We start from the raw sequence: 14,676 nt of genomic DNA, 5'->3' as shown, positions 1-14,676 counted from the left end.
TTTATCACTATTTAAATACTCATGGAACTTCTTACCTATCCTAGAGACCTAGAAATAAAACCCTAAAATAACACACTTATCTTTTAGATGCTCCACCTTTGGAAATAAATCCATGCCAGCCATCTCCATGTGGACCAAACTCTATTTGTAGAGAAATAAACGGAAGCCCATCTTGCACTTGCTTGCCCGAATTTAAAGGCCAACCACCTTACTGTAAACCAGAGTGTATAAGTAATAGTGAGTGTTCGCCGCAATTGGCTTGTGTAAATCAAAAGTGTCGAGATCCATGCCTTCAAGCTTGCGGAACAAATGCTGAATGCCGAGTGGTTAGTCATTCTGCTATGTGCGTATGTCCACAAGGCTATTTCGGAGATCCATTCTCACAATGCACAATTCGTAGTGTGAACGAATTATTAACTCCATGCTCTCCATCACCGTGTGGTCCGAACGCAGTTTGTAGAGAACAAAACAAGGCTGGATCGTGTGTCTGTAACGAAGGATACTTTGGAAATCCGTACGAAGGCTGTCGCCCGGAATGTGTAAGCAACTCAGACTGTCCTGGAAACCGAGCATGTATTAGAAACAAATGCGAAGACCCTTGCCCTGGGACGTGTGGCATTAATGCCGAATGTACCACATTACATCACGCTCCAACTTGCACATGCTTAGGAGGTTATACAGGGGATGCTTTCCGCCGTTGCAACCCTATTCCACGTAAGTAGTTTTTTCGGTTTTTTTTTTGTTGGAAGTTTAGTTGAAACGCCTAAACCAAAACACCTTTACTAATACGACTATTCGCTAAATTTGATTTAAGCATAGTTTTGGGACTATCCGTGTGAAATGATAAAAATAGTAAGCATGATGTTTTGAATGTGCCTATATATTTTACGTTATTTATTTTTAGTAAGTATTTACCTATGCAATTCCAATACCTCAAACAAACAAGAAAAAACAATTTCATTACTTATATCCGTCCGGTGAAACCGGAATGGCAATTTTTTTAAATCTTATACATATAAAAATGAAACCCGCTTTCCGTTGTCACGATATAACATGAAAACGGCTTGACCGATTTGGCTGAAAATTAGAGAGGACGTAACTTAGACCCGGGAGAAGGTTTAAGGATAGTTTTTGTCACCATTCGGTTACGGGACGTGGGTGAAACCGCGGGCGAAAGCTAGTATTTTATAAATTTCAACAAACCTATTAATGAAACGACTTTTTTAATTTTCAGAAAATGATGCAGCAATAGTGAATATATGTAGTCCAAACCCTTGCGGGCCAAATAGCCAATGTCGTGAAATAAATGGTCAAGCCACTTGCAGCTGTTTACCTAATTACCTTGGAGAGCCTCCAGCTTGTAAACTAGAGTGCGTTATGAATGCGGATTGTACCACAGACAAAGCATGCATAAATCAAAAGTGTGTGAATCCTTGTCCTGGACCTTGCGGCCAGAGAGCCGAATGTAGGGTATTTAATCATAACCCTATTTGTAGCTGCGGTACTGGTCTCATTGGTGATCCATTTACTAGGTGCTACCCAAAACCAGGTATATTTCAAAAAAAACTATTTATTTCCCTTTTTAAAATTAAAGATTAGCTGGATTAAAGATTTAAACAAATTATCGTCACACTGTATCGGTAGATTTCACCTTAATCATAAAATTTCAGTGCCCCAGCCTGTTCAGGATGAAACAAGAGACCCATGTGTACCATCGCCATGTGGAGCCTTTGCAATTTGCCGTAACTTTGGAGGTCAAGCTTCGTGTTCTTGCTCTCCGGAACACGTTGGTAGTCCACCTAATTGTCGACCTGAGTGTGTTACCAACCAAGACTGTGTTAGTTCATTAGCATGCATTAATGAGAAATGTAAAGACCCTTGCCTTGGCTCGTGCGGACAAAATGCTCGTTGTTCAGTAATGAACCATCTAGCCATCTGTACCTGTTTCGAAAATTATAAGGGAGATCCATTTACCGCATGCGTCGTAGAACCTATACAAGGTTTGTATCTTCATGTTAATTTATATTTGAAATTACTTTACATTTAAAATTATTAAAAAAAACTATAATAAATATTTTCTGTTTAAGACTCTCCTGCCGATTTGTGTAATCCATCACCTTGTGGTTCCAATGCACAATGTGATAACGGAGCGTGCTCATGTCTGCCAGACTATCATGGTGACCCATATGTTGGTTGTCGCCCAGAATGTACTGTCAGCACAGATTGTCAAAGAAATCAGATTTGTGTGCGCAAAAAGTGTACGAACCCATGCCCGGACACTTGCGGTGCCAATGCTGTATGTGAAGTTTTCAACCACATACCAATGTGTAGTTGCCCTGCGGGTTATACTGGAAATTCTTTCGTTTCATGCAACGTTATACAAGGTAGTTAAAATATAGCAAACAGGTTTTTTCATTAATATGCCAGTTAATATTGTAAGAAATAATGAAACTTATATACATTCATATTATTTTAGCGCCTTTGCCTGCGAACCCATGTAATCCGAGTCCATGTGGTCCAAATAGTCAATGCCGAGAAATAAATAAAGTGGCTGTGTGTTCCTGTATACCTGGATATTCAGGAAATCCTCCAACTTGTCGACCTGAATGTACTACAAGCGCTGAATGTCCACTTAACAAAGCTTGCAACAATTATAAATGCATCGACCCTTGCAAAGGTGCTTGTGGAGTTGCAGCACTTTGTGAAGTAGTAAATCATAATCCTATATGCTCGTGTCCTAGTGAACTTACTGGTGATCCGTTTACCAGATGTATACCTAGAAGTAAGTATATCAATTGCAAGATTTTACTTTTTAGTTATGTAATGCTTTTCAATAATTCATATTTATTAATCTTTTTCAGTACTTGAGGTGCCATCACTATTAAATCCTTGTGTACCATCACCCTGTGGACCATACTCTACTTGTCAACCCATTAACGACTCGCCGTCCTGTAGTTGCTTGCCAGAGTTCACTGGATCGCCGCCAAACTGCCGACCAGAATGTTCGAGTAACAGTGAATGCTCAAACCACTTAGCTTGCATTAACAACAAGTGCAGTGACCCGTGTGCGGGAGCATGCGGATCTATGGCAGAATGTCGTGTTGTTAGTCACACTCCCAATTGTGTTTGTCCTCAAGGATACTTCGGGGATCCATTCGTATATTGTAAAGTACAACATGACATTACGCCAGTGGAAAGGCCGACACCTTGCACTCCGTCTCCATGCGGAAGCAATGCCATATGCAAAGAACGCAATAACGCGGGATCTTGTGTCTGTTCTTCTGGGTACTTTGGAAATCCTTACGAAGGTTGCAGGCCAGAATGTACGGTAAACACAGACTGTCCTTCAAACAAAGTGTGTCAGCAAAATAAGTGTCAAGATCCTTGTCCAGGCACTTGTGGCACTAACGCCCAATGTCAAACAGTGAACCATGCTCCAATTTGTACGTGCAATACTGGATATACAGGCAATCCATTCCAACGTTGTACCATCATACAAAGTAAGTTAAAGAAATTTTGTAAAATAGGTTTCGCACACCGAAAATCTAGAATTTTAACGAATTTATTATTTTTTACTCTAAACCATTAATTTATTTGACAATGTTTGGTGACCATCCTAATCCTAACTATCTAATATATTTTTTTCAGATATTGAACCTATGACAAATCCTTGTTCGCCATCACCATGCGGTCCCAATAGTGCATGCAAAGTAGTAAATGATCAAGCTGTTTGTACTTGCTTATCAGATTACAGAGGCACTCCGCCAAATTGCAGACCAGAATGCGTTGTTAGTGCTGAATGCCCATCAAATAAAGCGTGCGTCTCATTAAAATGCATGGATCCATGTGTTGGGCAATGTGGTCTCAATGCAAACTGCCTTGTAATCAACCACAGTCCAATATGCTCTTGCAAAGACAGATTTACAGGGGATCCATTCAGCAGGTGTTATCCAGTTGTGAATACTCCACAAGATGAACCACCAAAGAACCCTTGTCTACCTTCACCCTGTGGGCCATTTAGTGATTGTCGAGATATTGGTGGGGTACCATCTTGCTCCTGCCTTCCCAACTACATAGGGGCACCACCAGGTTGTCGTCCCGAGTGCATAATAAATGCCGATTGCTCTAGTAATTTGGCATGTATCAATCAAAAGTGTAGGGATCCATGTCCTGGTTCGTGTGGTATCAATGCACAGTGCGTTGTTAAGAACCACATGCCTATTTGCACCTGCCTAGACAATTACGCCGGAGATGCTTTCACTGAGTGCAAACTTCAGGGTAAGTTATTGACCATTCGTGGAATATTAGTGCATCGAAATTTTATTGAACTTACGAAAAAAACATAATATTGTTACAGAAATATCCCACGACGAAGTTGATTTATGCAATCCATCTCCATGTGGATCGAATGCTATTTGCAACAACGGAGATTGTTCGTGTCTTCCAGAATATCAAGGAGATCCATATTATGAATGCCGCCCCGAGTGCGTCCTTAGTTCAGACTGTTCTCAAGACAAAGCATGCTTACGGAATAAATGTGTAAACCCATGCAATAGTGGAGTTTGTGCTGCAAACGCAATTTGTGAAGTGATAAATCATATTCCAATGTGCCGTTGTCCGGAACGCATGACTGGCAACGCATTTGTTCAGTGTTCACCCGTGCAAGGTAATTTTATCCTTACTTGAAATTAATTTGATGAATGTAGTAATAAACAAAAAATGTACTTTTAAATATGTATGGCTATCTGTGTGATTGAACATTTGGCATTTCGATTTTTAAGCTGAGTAGCAACACTCAACGACTTTACGGATAGCCTCGCTTTAAATGCGAAAACATAAAATGGTTTCCGAAAATGAATATAAAACCCCTTTTCACACTTTACTGTATTGCATGATTTTTGCACTACAAACAACGTGTGAATGTTTCTATGTTAATTATGCGCCATTGGTAGATGTAAACAGCAAAAAACGTGCAGTGCAATTCCGTGTGAACGGGGGTAAATAGTAAGTTTTTAAATATACTAGTAATTACCTAAAAAATACATTGCCTCACCTTCTTAATATTGTTTCAGTTGTAAATACGCAACCTTGTCAACCAAGTCCATGCGGACCTAATAGTCAATGTAGAGAAATAAATAATCAAGCAGTATGCTCCTGCCTCAGTGGTTACAAGGGCAGTCCACCATCTTGTAGGCCCGAATGTACCGTTAGCACGGATTGCTCGCCTAGTGAAGCCTGCAGCAACATGAAATGTGTAAATCCATGCCAAGGATCCTGTGGAGTCGGTGCAAAATGTCAAGTTATTAACCATAATCCTATTTGTTCATGCCCACAATCGTACACTGGAAATCCATTCGTGAGATGTATTGTACAAGAATTTAATCCAGAACCTACAAATCCTTGTCTTCCATCTCCATGTGGACCAAATTCAATCTGTAAAGAAACGTCAGGTGCTCCCTCTTGTTCATGCATAAATGGTTTCGTAGGTTCACCGCCGTATTGTAAACCAGAATGTATTAGTAATTCCGAATGTCCTCTCCAATTTGCTTGTATAAATCAAAAGTGTGCAGATCCTTGTAGTGGTGCATGTAGTTCAAACACTCATTGCCACGTAATAAGCCACTCTCCGTCTTGTTCCTGCATAGCCGATTATACCGGCAATCCATTTATAGAATGCCATAGACTTGAAATCGTTCAAGAAATAACATCACCTTGTCAACCATCTCCTTGCGGAGCAAATGCCGTCTGCAAAGAATATAACGGCGCAGGATCGTGCACATGTTTACCTGATTACTTTGGCAACCCATATGAAGGGTGCAAGCCTGAGTGTATTATAAACACAGATTGTCCATCAAACAAAGCATGTCTTCAAACTAAATGTCAAGACCCTTGTCCTGGAGCTTGTGCACCCAACGCATTGTGTCAAGTGGTAAACCATGCCCCGTCATGTACCTGTCAAAGAGGCTATACAGGCGATCCGTATAGATTCTGTTCTCCTGAACGTAAGTTTTTCATTTCAACTTATTTAACATCGATTTGTAAATATTTATGTAATATAATTGATATGTAATTAAATATGTTTTCATTTTAGAAGTTTTGGATATACCAATCAATGTATGTCAGCCATCACCCTGCGGACCAAACAGCCGTTGTCAAGAAGTAAACAAGCAAGCGGTATGCTCTTGTCTACCTGATTACATAGGAGTTCCACCGGGATGTCATCCAGAATGTGTTACAAGTGCAGAATGCTCGAGAGAAAAGGCATGTATAAACCAGAAATGTGAAAATCCATGCGTAAATGCTTGTGGCACAAATGCAGAATGCAAAGTTATTAACCACAGCCCAATTTGTACATGCAAGTCTCGATACACTGGTGACCCCTTTACAAGGTGCAACCCTATACCGCGTAAGTAAAATGTTAATTTAAAATCCTTATATAAGATAGCTGATGCACGCGTACTAATTTTATTCAATTTATTTTTAGCACCTGTCGCAAATTCGGTATTAGAACCGTACAAGAATCCGTGCATTCCGTCTCCATGCGGTCCTTATTCGATATGTCAAGAATTGCGAAACGTACCATCTTGTACATGTATGCCGAACTATATTGGAAGTCCACCCAATTGCAGACCAGAGTGTACAATAAATGCAGATTGTCCCACTTCTGAAGCATGTATACAACAAAAGTGTCGGGATCCTTGCCTAGGTTCATGCGGCGTTAGCGCATTGTGTACAGTATCACGACACACTCCTATTTGCACATGTCCAGATGGTTTCACTGGAGATGCATTCACGTTATGTTCTCCTAAACCGATAGGTACGTTAAACAAATCAACATCGTATTTTTTATTAAATGTTACAGTGTTTTTTACCATATAATTGTATCCTAACCAAATTGCAGAAGATGAAGTCATCGACAAATGCAATCCATCTCCTTGCGGATCAAATGCTATATGTCAAGACGGTTTATGTTCATGTGTAGAGGAGCATCAAGGAGATCCTTACGTGGGCTGTAGACCAGAATGTGTGCTTAGCACGGACTGTCCGCGTGACAAAGCTTGCGTCCGAAACAAATGTATCGACCCTTGCACGGGCACATGTGCTGCTACGGCGGTCTGTGATGTTATAAATCATGTCCCTATGTGCAGTTGTCCTCAAGGCATGACCGGGAATGCATTTTATAGATGTGAACCTATTCAAGGTACGTAGTTTACATAGATTTTACCTACCTTCTAGCTTATCACCGCTTACAATTTAAATTCTAAATTATGATTTTTATTTTCTTTCTATAGTGCCTATTGTGACAAACCCATGTATCCCATCACCTTGTGGACCCAATAGTCAGTGCAGAGAAATCAATGGACAGGCTGTATGTTCCTGTGTAGCTGGATACCTTGGAAGTCCGCCACTTTGTAGACCTGAGTGTGTGGTCAGTTCTGACTGTCCACTCAACAGAGCATGTAGTAATCAGAAATGTATCGATCCATGCGTTGGGTCCTGTGGTGTAGAAGCAAAATGTAATGTGGTAAAACATAATCCTATCTGTACTTGCCCGACCAAATACACAGGAGATCCGTTTATAAGATGCGTTCCATTCAGTAAGTAAACAATCTTATATATGATGACAAATATGTTTCTCTATCATTTTTATAATGTTACTTTTGTGAAATTCTGTATGTACCTCTATAATATATATATATATATTTTTTAAGGACCGCCGAGTGCTGATGTTACTCCTTGCACACCTTCGCCCTGTGGTCCTAATTCAATTTGCAAAGAAATATCTGGAACACCGTCGTGTACTTGTATGGCAAACTTCTTCGGATCACCACCATATTGCAGACCTGAATGTTCTAGCAACAGTGAATGTCCTTCTAATCAAGCCTGTATCAATCAAAAATGTAAAGACCCTTGCATTAGTGCTTGTGGCATCAACGCTCAATGTAGAACGATAAGTCATTCTCCAATGTGCTTCTGTGATAGTGGATTTACTGGAGACCCATTCTCTAATTGTTATCAGCAACCTATTTATCCTGAAAAACCTACACCATGTGAACCATCACCTTGCGGACCTAACGCTGAGTGCAGAGAACATAACGCAGCTGGTTCTTGTATTTGCCTACCTGATTATATTGGCAATCCTTACGAAGGTTGTAGGCCAGAATGTACTGTCAATACGGACTGCATACCAAGTAAATCATGTATTCGCAATAAATGTCAGGATCCTTGCCCGGGAACATGTGGTCCATTGGCAATGTGTACTGTTGTAAACCATCTTCCATCATGTAGCTGCCCAAGTGGCTACAGTGGAGATCCTTACGTCAGATGCGATATCTTAAGAGGTGAGAAATATTCAGAGTCCGAGATTCTTAATGTAATTTTAATAATAGGCCTTGCTTATAATATTACTTTGTAATTACAGAACCAGTTCCAGACATCACAACACCCTGTGTACCCAATCCATGTGGCCCGAATAGTATTTGTCGACCCGTCAATGGCCAAAGCGTATGTTCCTGTATGCCAAATTACATCGGTGCTCCACCCGGTTGTAGACCAGAGTGTACAGTTAGTTCAGAATGCTCGAAAGAAAAAGCTTGCATTAACCAAAAATGTTCTGATCCCTGCCCTGGTCATTGTGGATTGAATACAGTTTGCAGAGTGATAAATCATAGTCCAATTTGCTCTTGCAATCCAGATTTCATAGGCGATCCGTTCACTCGTTGTTATTCGAAACGTAAGTGTAATTACTTGGGGTTTTTAGAAGACTATTTTTAATTGTTTAAATGAACGTTTCTGTTTTATTATTAATTTCAGCACCTATCCAACATCTTCCGGAACCTCTTGGGAACCCTTGCGTACCCAACCCTTGTGGTGAAAATGCTGTTTGTCGCAACAATAATGGGGCTCCGTCGTGCACATGCTTGCCTGAATATCTGGGACTTCCACCAAATTGTCGACCAGAATGCGCTATAAATCAAGACTGTCCTTCAGACAAAGCATGTATCAATCTGAAATGCCGTGACCCTTGTCCCGGTAGTTGCGGTCTGAATGCAATATGTTCAGTATTCTCACATGTTCCGGCATGCACTTGTAGTCAAGGGTTTACAGGCGATCCGTTCACTTCTTGTATCATAGCTCCGCCATTGAAAGGTGAGACAAATAATTATGTTGATAATAACTGTTTTTTTTATTAAGTTATGTATTTAACCCCTTGTATATACCCCCGGTGCGTAGATATACGCGAGACATAATTGATTTTCTATTGTTCTCTAATTAGGGGCATTCAAGCAAGAGGTTAAGTAGGATTTGATTAGCCCTCGAAATCTTTGTATTTAATTTAGTCAGCTAATTGAAGGTATGCAGTTGATGTTAGCACGCATAAACTGATTACATTATATCTGCCTTTTCAGATGAAACCCCAACAGACCCTTGCAATCCTTCACCATGTGGATATAATGCTGAATGCAGAGATGGGGTTTGTACCTGCTTAAAGGATTATCAGGGCGATCCATATTTTGGCTGCAAACCAGAATGTTTAACAAGCATGGATTGTCCATTAGACAAAGTTTGCTCCGGAAATAAATGTATAAATCCATGCCCTGGAACGTGTGCCTCTAGCGCGCAATGTAATGTTTACAATCATATTCCAATATGCACATGCCCCGAAGGAACTACAGGAAACGCATTTGTAGAATGTCATGCATATGAAGGTAACTTACAAGGTTTCAATATTTAAATAACAACAAATAATTTAGAAGAACCTATTTAAAGCCTAATGTCGTATTCTCACCTGTATTTTAGTTATGCATGCTGAACCCTGCAATCCGAACCCGTGCGGCCCGAACAGCCAGTGCCGAGCAATAAATAACCAAGCTGTGTGCTCATGCCTACCGACGTATATTGGAACTCCTCCTTCGTGCCGACCGGAATGTACTATCAGTGCAGAGTGTCCTCTAAACGAAGCATGTAATAACCACAAGTGCATAAATCCTTGCGTCGGTAGCTGTGGTTACGGAGCAAAGTGTGAAGTAGTCAATCATAATCCGATATGTTCATGTCCACCACAATATACTGGAGATCCATTTACGCGTTGCAATCCTTTAGGTGAGTCTCCATTTCTCCTGTCTTTTTGTAGCTATCCGAGATACAGATTGTTTATATTAAATTCAGATATAAATAGCCCTCATTATAAAATAAAGAACAGTTAAATCTGTTTAATGTAACTTATATTAGATGTCAAATAAATAATTTATTTATTTATGAATTAATTTTTCATCGTTGACATTACTTTGCAATATTAAAAAATAATTTGCTTTTTAGTTGCTACTCCACTGCCACCAGTTGATCCCTGTACACCGTCGCCTTGTGGTCCTTACTCAGTGTGCAAAGTGATTGGGGAATCGCCGTCGTGCACGTGCCAATCCGAATATATCGGCGGCCCGCCTAATTGTCGACCAGAATGCATCAGTAACTCTGAATGTCCAAGCAATCTAGCATGTGTCAACCAAAAGTGCAGAGATCCCTGCCCAGGAAGCTGTGGTTATAATGCGGACTGCAAAGTTATTAGTCATGCATTAGTATGTTCTTGTCCATTTGGTCAAACTGGTGATCCATTGATATCATGTTCCCCAGTCAAAGGTAATTAAACTTCACTCAAAAATACATTATTCAATCTAGAATGAATAAGCACATAAATTCTACTAAATAATATGTAATTACAGATACTAAAATCGAATATAACTCTCCTTGCGAACCATCACCATGTGGGCTCAATGCCGAGTGCACGGAAAGGAATGGTGCCGGCGCTTGTAGATGTCTTGATACGTATGTCGGCAACCCATACGAGGGCTGTCGTCCTGAATGTGTTATTAACACTGACTGCCCTCCAATGCTGGCTTGCATTCAAAACAAATGCAAAGACCCCTGTCCAGGCATCTGTGCGCCAAATGGAATCTGTCAAGTTGTTAACCATTTACCTTCATGCTACTGCCCACCTGGATTAACAGGGAATGCTTACGTCAATTGTGTTGAAATTGTGGAAGGTGAGTAATATGATTACAAATCTTTTTTTCTTATACGTTCGCTTCATTTTTTAAGGTTCCGTACCCAAAGGGTAAAACGGGACCCTATTGTTTTCGCTCCTCTGTTTTCCATCCGTCCGTCACCAGGCTGTATCTCATGAACCGTGATAGTTAGAGAGCTGAAATTTTCACAGATGATGTTTTTCTGTTGCCGCTTAACAACAAATACTAAAAACTAGAATTAGATAAATATTTTGGGGGGCTCCCATACAATAAAAGTGTTACAAATAATGGTACGGAGCCTTCGAGCCACTTGGCCGACTTTTTTATTTTTATTTTTTATAATTTCAGATGTCGTGAAACCAACACCTTGTACGCCATCGCCTTGCGGACCTAATAGTCAGTGCAGAGAAGTAAACACACAAGCTGTATGTAGTTGTCAGCTTGATTTTATGGGAACACCACCGAACTGCCGACCAGAGTGCACTATAAACAGTGAATGTAGTAGTGATAAAGCCTGCGTAAACCGCAAATGTGTAGACCCATGCGCCGGTCAATGCGCTAGAAATGCGAACTGCAGAGTCATAGCTCACAACCCTATTTGTTCATGCCAAGATCGGTTTACCGGCGATCCGTTTACAAACTGCGTACCCAGTAAGTAATTTAAACTAAGTGTATGTCAATGTTATGTGTCCATAAAAGGGAAGTTTCTTTTTCTAATTAATACCATTACGTTTTACAGTGCCGCAATCAATACCGGGAACACGGCCGGAAGTCAACCCGTGTGTACCATCTCCATGTGGTCCAAATTCACAATGTCAAGAGTTTAATGGCAATGCGCGCTGCACTTGTCTTCCAAATTACATAAGTTCTCCACCGCGATGCAGACCCGAGTGCACCATCAACTCTGAGTGTAACGCTGTCAAGGCGTGTATCAACAACAAATGCACTGATCCGTGCCCCGGCGCGTGTGGCAACAATGCGCAGTGTAACGTCAATAATCACTTGCCAATATGTTCTTGCTTGCCTGGCTTTACTGGAGATCCATTCAGCAGCTGTGCAATCATGAATCAAGGTATTTATTACTTTTAATCGTAGCCTGATCAAATATATAAAAACAACCTTTCTTAATTCATTTACTCATGTTTTTTCTTTTAGACATTGAACCAGTAAACCCATGTGTACCATCGCCATGCGGCACCAACGCTGTTTGTGAAAATGGTGCTTGCTCTTGTCTGCCAGAATACTATGGCGACCCTTATGTGGGATGTAAACCTGAATGTGTCCTCAACTCAGACTGCTCAAGAGATAAAGCCTGCATTAAAAACAAATGCAAAGACCCATGTCTTGGAACGTGTGGAATTGGAGCTATTTGTGAAACTATCAACCATATCCCAATGTGTTCATGTCCGGCAGGATTTTCAGGATCACCATTCCACTTCTGCAATGAAGTTAAAGGTAAAAATATTTTATTGATGTGGTTTTTGAGATGATTTTACCGTTACCATTAATTAAATTTGTAACATAATTTTATTTTTCAGAACCAGCAACGCCAATTAATTTATGTCAACCATCACCATGCGGTCCATACAGTCAGTGCAGAGAAGTAAGCGGACATGCTGTTTGTGTCTGTGTGCAAGGATACATAGGCAGCCCACCTAACTGTCGGCCGGAATGCACAGTTAGCTCAGATTGTAAACTAAACCAGGCTTGTTCGAATCAAAAGTGCATCGACCCTTGTCCAGGCGCCTGCGGACGTAACACACACTGCATAGTTGTCAATCATAACCCTGTCTGTACTTGCTTAAACGGTTACTCTGGAGATCCATTTTCTTCTTGTCAAATAATCCGTAAGTTTATAATTTTCTTTCTTAGTTTGAAGTATTTCTATATTTAAGTTATAGTTTAGATTAACACCTGTTTCCGTTTTGTTCTCAGCTGCAAAAACACCAGAAAAAGTTAATCCGTGTCTACCTTCACCCTGTGGACCCAACTCTCAATGTACAGAAAATGGAGATAATGCGGATTGCCGCTGCTTGCCAGAGTACATAGGTGCACCGCCAAATTGTAGACCAGAATGTACTAGTAACACCGAATGTACAGCAAATATGGCTTGTATAAACAGAAAGTGTCAAGATCCCTGTCGCGGTGCATGCGGTAGTAACGCCGAGTGTAGAGTCGTTAGTCATACCCCGATTTGCTTATGTCAGAATGGCTTCACGGGCGACCCATTCCTCTACTGCAATGTCATAATCGCTGCTGTCGAACACGAACGCCCTACGCCTTGCGTTCCTTCGCCGTGTGGTGCAAACGCACAATGTCGAGAGCAAAACAATGCCGGATCTTGCACTTGCCTACCCGGATACTTCGGCAACCCCTACGAAGCTTGCAAGCCAGAATGCCTAATCAACTCTGATTGTCCATCAAATATGGCATGTTATCAGAACAAATGCCATGACCCCTGTCCGGGCACTTGTGGCGTAAATGCTCAGTGCAACGTCATCAATCACATTCCAACTTGTTCTTGCGCTGAGCAACACTACGGGGATCCGTACAAAATCTGTACCTTCAAAGTTCAATGTAAGTACTGTAAACTTTCTCTCTTAATCTAATAAGGTTTGCTGTACGAAATCCCAATTCTGGATTAAACTCGCCCGTGTACATCATCTTCTCTTAAATGTTTCTAAAATGCCAAATACATAAACATAGAGGATAATAATACCTATAAATAATAAGTAATTTGTTTAGCATTAATATTTTTTTAATAAAACTAAAAATATCCAGGTATAAAAAAAATGCAAATAAAATATCCTTTATCGAGAATATTCACAGTGCATATATGACTATTGTGGAACTTATGAAATAAAATTTTATTTACAGCTGATCCCATAGAGCCTTGCAATCCCTCACCGTGTGGCCCGAACAGCCAATGCAAAACACAAAATGGAATTGCTTTATGTACGTGTTTGAGTGGTTATCAAGGATCTCCACCCGATTGTCGCCCTGAGTGCGTAACTAGTTCGGAATGCCCATTAGACAAAGTTTGTGAAAACTTTAAATGTGTATCTCCATGTGACAAGGCATGCGGCTTACAGACTGAATGTAGAGTGATCAAACACAATCCAATATGTTCTTGTAAACAAGGCTACACTGGCGACCCGTTCTCAGTCTGCTATGTTATTCCTGAAAAACAACCGTCTCCACCGGAACCAACCAACCCATGCATTCCTTCACCCTGTGGATTAAATGCTGAATGTCGCGATGTCGGTGGAATACCGTCTTGCTCATGCACAGTGGGATTCTTCGGAAGTCCCCCGAACTGCAAACCTGAATGCGTAGTCAACACAGATTGTAGTAACGATAAGTCTTGTATGAACATGAAATGTCAGAATCCTTGTCTTGGATCATGTGGTCTAAACGCAATTTGTAACGTTGTTAATCATATACCAATATGTTCATGTCCTAATGGATACGAAGGTGATCCTTTCGCAGTATGCAACGTCAAACCACCAGGTAAGATAATTTGTTGATCAATATTATATTTAATTTTATATTAGGTCTTATATACATATGGTAGAGCAAAGCAAGATAGCATTTTGTAACCCAAGTCGTTATTTACCATCCAAAAAAGTCGCAACAATATATTTTTTAACGA

At 40.5% G+C, this 14,676-nt stretch overlaps 1 protein-coding gene across 1 annotated transcript in view; it reads left to right on the top strand.

Moving 5' to 3' along the window:
* The window catches only part of LOC110370027 (uncharacterized), a 99,937-nt gene that overhangs the window by 69,088 nt on the left and 16,173 nt on the right, over positions 1-14,676 (top strand). The window contains exons 82-107 of the mRNA XM_049839294.2: positions 88-714; positions 1,235-1,549; positions 1,671-2,000; positions 2,088-2,384; positions 2,477-2,782; positions 2,862-3,500; positions 3,649-4,278; positions 4,358-4,666; positions 5,073-6,002; positions 6,092-6,406; positions 6,485-6,817; positions 6,902-7,201; positions 7,293-7,598; positions 7,713-8,342; positions 8,423-8,734; positions 8,815-9,150; positions 9,411-9,710; positions 9,802-10,104; positions 10,321-10,638; positions 10,722-11,042; positions 11,373-11,675; positions 11,764-12,096; positions 12,180-12,479; positions 12,563-12,871; positions 12,960-13,601; positions 13,902-14,534. Coding sequence (XP_049695251.2) covers positions 88-714; positions 1,235-1,549; positions 1,671-2,000; positions 2,088-2,384; positions 2,477-2,782; positions 2,862-3,500; positions 3,649-4,278; positions 4,358-4,666; positions 5,073-6,002; positions 6,092-6,406; positions 6,485-6,817; positions 6,902-7,201; positions 7,293-7,598; positions 7,713-8,342; positions 8,423-8,734; positions 8,815-9,150; positions 9,411-9,710; positions 9,802-10,104; positions 10,321-10,638; positions 10,722-11,042; positions 11,373-11,675; positions 11,764-12,096; positions 12,180-12,479; positions 12,563-12,871; positions 12,960-13,601; positions 13,902-14,534 — 10,677 coding nt within the window. The remainder of the gene's footprint in view (positions 1-87; positions 715-1,234; positions 1,550-1,670; positions 2,001-2,087; positions 2,385-2,476; positions 2,783-2,861; positions 3,501-3,648; positions 4,279-4,357; positions 4,667-5,072; positions 6,003-6,091; positions 6,407-6,484; positions 6,818-6,901; positions 7,202-7,292; positions 7,599-7,712; positions 8,343-8,422; positions 8,735-8,814; positions 9,151-9,410; positions 9,711-9,801; positions 10,105-10,320; positions 10,639-10,721; positions 11,043-11,372; positions 11,676-11,763; positions 12,097-12,179; positions 12,480-12,562; positions 12,872-12,959; positions 13,602-13,901; positions 14,535-14,676) is intronic.

The sequence above is a fragment of the Helicoverpa armigera genome, chromosome 9, assembly GCF_030705265.1.
Source record: "Helicoverpa armigera isolate CAAS_96S chromosome 9, ASM3070526v1, whole genome shotgun sequence".
NCBI lineage: Eukaryota > Metazoa > Arthropoda > Insecta > Lepidoptera > Noctuidae > Helicoverpa > Helicoverpa armigera.
Note: the sequence above shows the minus strand (reverse complement) of the source record. Positions and strands in the feature narration are given on the sequence as shown.